Below are 1,406 nucleotides of genomic sequence, written 5' to 3'. Positions count from 1 at the left end.
ACGTCCCTCTGAGAGGAGAACGTCCCTCAGAGAGGAGAACGTCCCTCTGAGAGGAGAACATCTGTCTGCAGGCGAATGTCCTGCTGGAGAATGTCCCTCTGACAGGAGAACGTGTCTCTGCAGGAGAACGGTCGCCGGCAGAAATCCCAGGTGTGTGAGGTGTTCGACCACCTGTTTTCGCTGCTGGAGGAGAGGAAGGCGGAGCTAACACTGAGGATCAACGGCGAGCAGGAGGAGAAGCTCGACTATATTCGAGGTCTGAACAGGAAGTACAGTGAGTACCTGAATGGAAGCATCAAATTGCTAGAGACCGCCATCCAAAACCTGGATGAATGTGAAATGGCCGTGTTTCTCCAGGTAAGCCTGAATGCAGCACACACGTTAACCCTGAATGGTGCATTCATGTTCATGTTGTTAATAAAGTTTCTGTTTGAACATCCTCCACAGTCGGCTAAACCTCTGCTGCAGAGGTGAGGCTCTTCTCTTGTTTTTGATTGGCTTCTGTTTCTTGTTTGAATGTCAGCGTTGCTTTCATCAGCATGACATCTCAGACTTGTTGGTTTGTTCATTTATTGGTTCATGTGCTGTTGTTTTTGAGAGCTCTGCATTAAGTATTTCTGGGCCACACTCGTTGGTTGTTGTGTTTGACGTGTTAGCATTGTGTTCCCCTGCTCAGACTGGTGCAGGCCACAGACACATCTCACCTGGATAAAGTCCAGCCTGGTTATGAGAACATGGAGCACTTCAAGGCTAACTTTGACCATCAAAGGAGAGTTCTGCTGGACATCGACTTCATCAAAGGTAAACAACAACCTCCCTGACCATCACTATGCAGCATGTTGACATCATTCAGAGCGCTAATGAGGCGTGTTCCTTTAGCTGATGAAGATGAGGACAGTGAAGAAGAAGCAGAGCTCCGAGGGGCAGAGACAGGAAGTCCGTCTGAGTCACAGCAGCTTGTACCATCTGCAGCAGCCAATCAGCAGCCTTCGTTGTCACTTCTCAGCTTAGCCACACCCCCTCAGAAACCACCAGAGACTGCACAGACAAAGAGCCCCACCCAGTCCCCTGCATCATCGTTCAGTCAGGCCATGACATCTCTGCCACTCCCTTCCACTAGACCTTCCCTTCAGGTGTGAAAATATTACAGGTTATGTGACTTCACAATGCTCTTGGGAAATCAGAGACGTCACATGACTTCTGTGCCGTTGCTTGACTTCAAAGTTATCACGTAACTTCAGTGTAGCCACGCGACTACACTGAAGTCACGCTACCATGGCGCGACCTTCAGTGCAGATGTGTGACCACACTGAAGTCATGCAAAAGCAACATGACCTTCAGTGCAGTCGTATGACTTCTGTGTGGTCACGTGACTCGATGTGGTTACATGACCACAGTGTGGTCGT

General features: G+C 49.4%; 1 protein-coding gene across 1 annotated transcript in view; it reads left to right on the top strand.

Moving 5' to 3' along the window:
• Window positions 1–1,139, top strand: part of LOC119414342 (E3 ubiquitin-protein ligase TRIM63) — a 13,191-nt gene extending 12,052 nt beyond the window's left edge. Inside the window, exons 5-8 of the mRNA XM_037681435.1 lie at window positions 124–357; window positions 448–470; window positions 677–801; window positions 880–1,139. Coding sequence (XP_037537363.1) covers window positions 124–357; window positions 448–470; window positions 677–801; window positions 880–1,139 — 642 coding nt within the window. The remainder of the gene's footprint in view (window positions 1–123; window positions 358–447; window positions 471–676; window positions 802–879) is intronic.
• Window positions 1,140–1,406: the final 267 nt, after the last annotated feature.

This window comes from Nematolebias whitei, chromosome 9, assembly GCF_014905685.2.
Source record: "Nematolebias whitei isolate Nwh7 chromosome 9, NemWhi1, whole genome shotgun sequence".
Lineage (NCBI taxonomy): Eukaryota > Metazoa > Chordata > Actinopteri > Cyprinodontiformes > Rivulidae > Nematolebias > Nematolebias whitei.
This window is presented reverse-complemented; position numbering and strand designations above follow the sequence as displayed.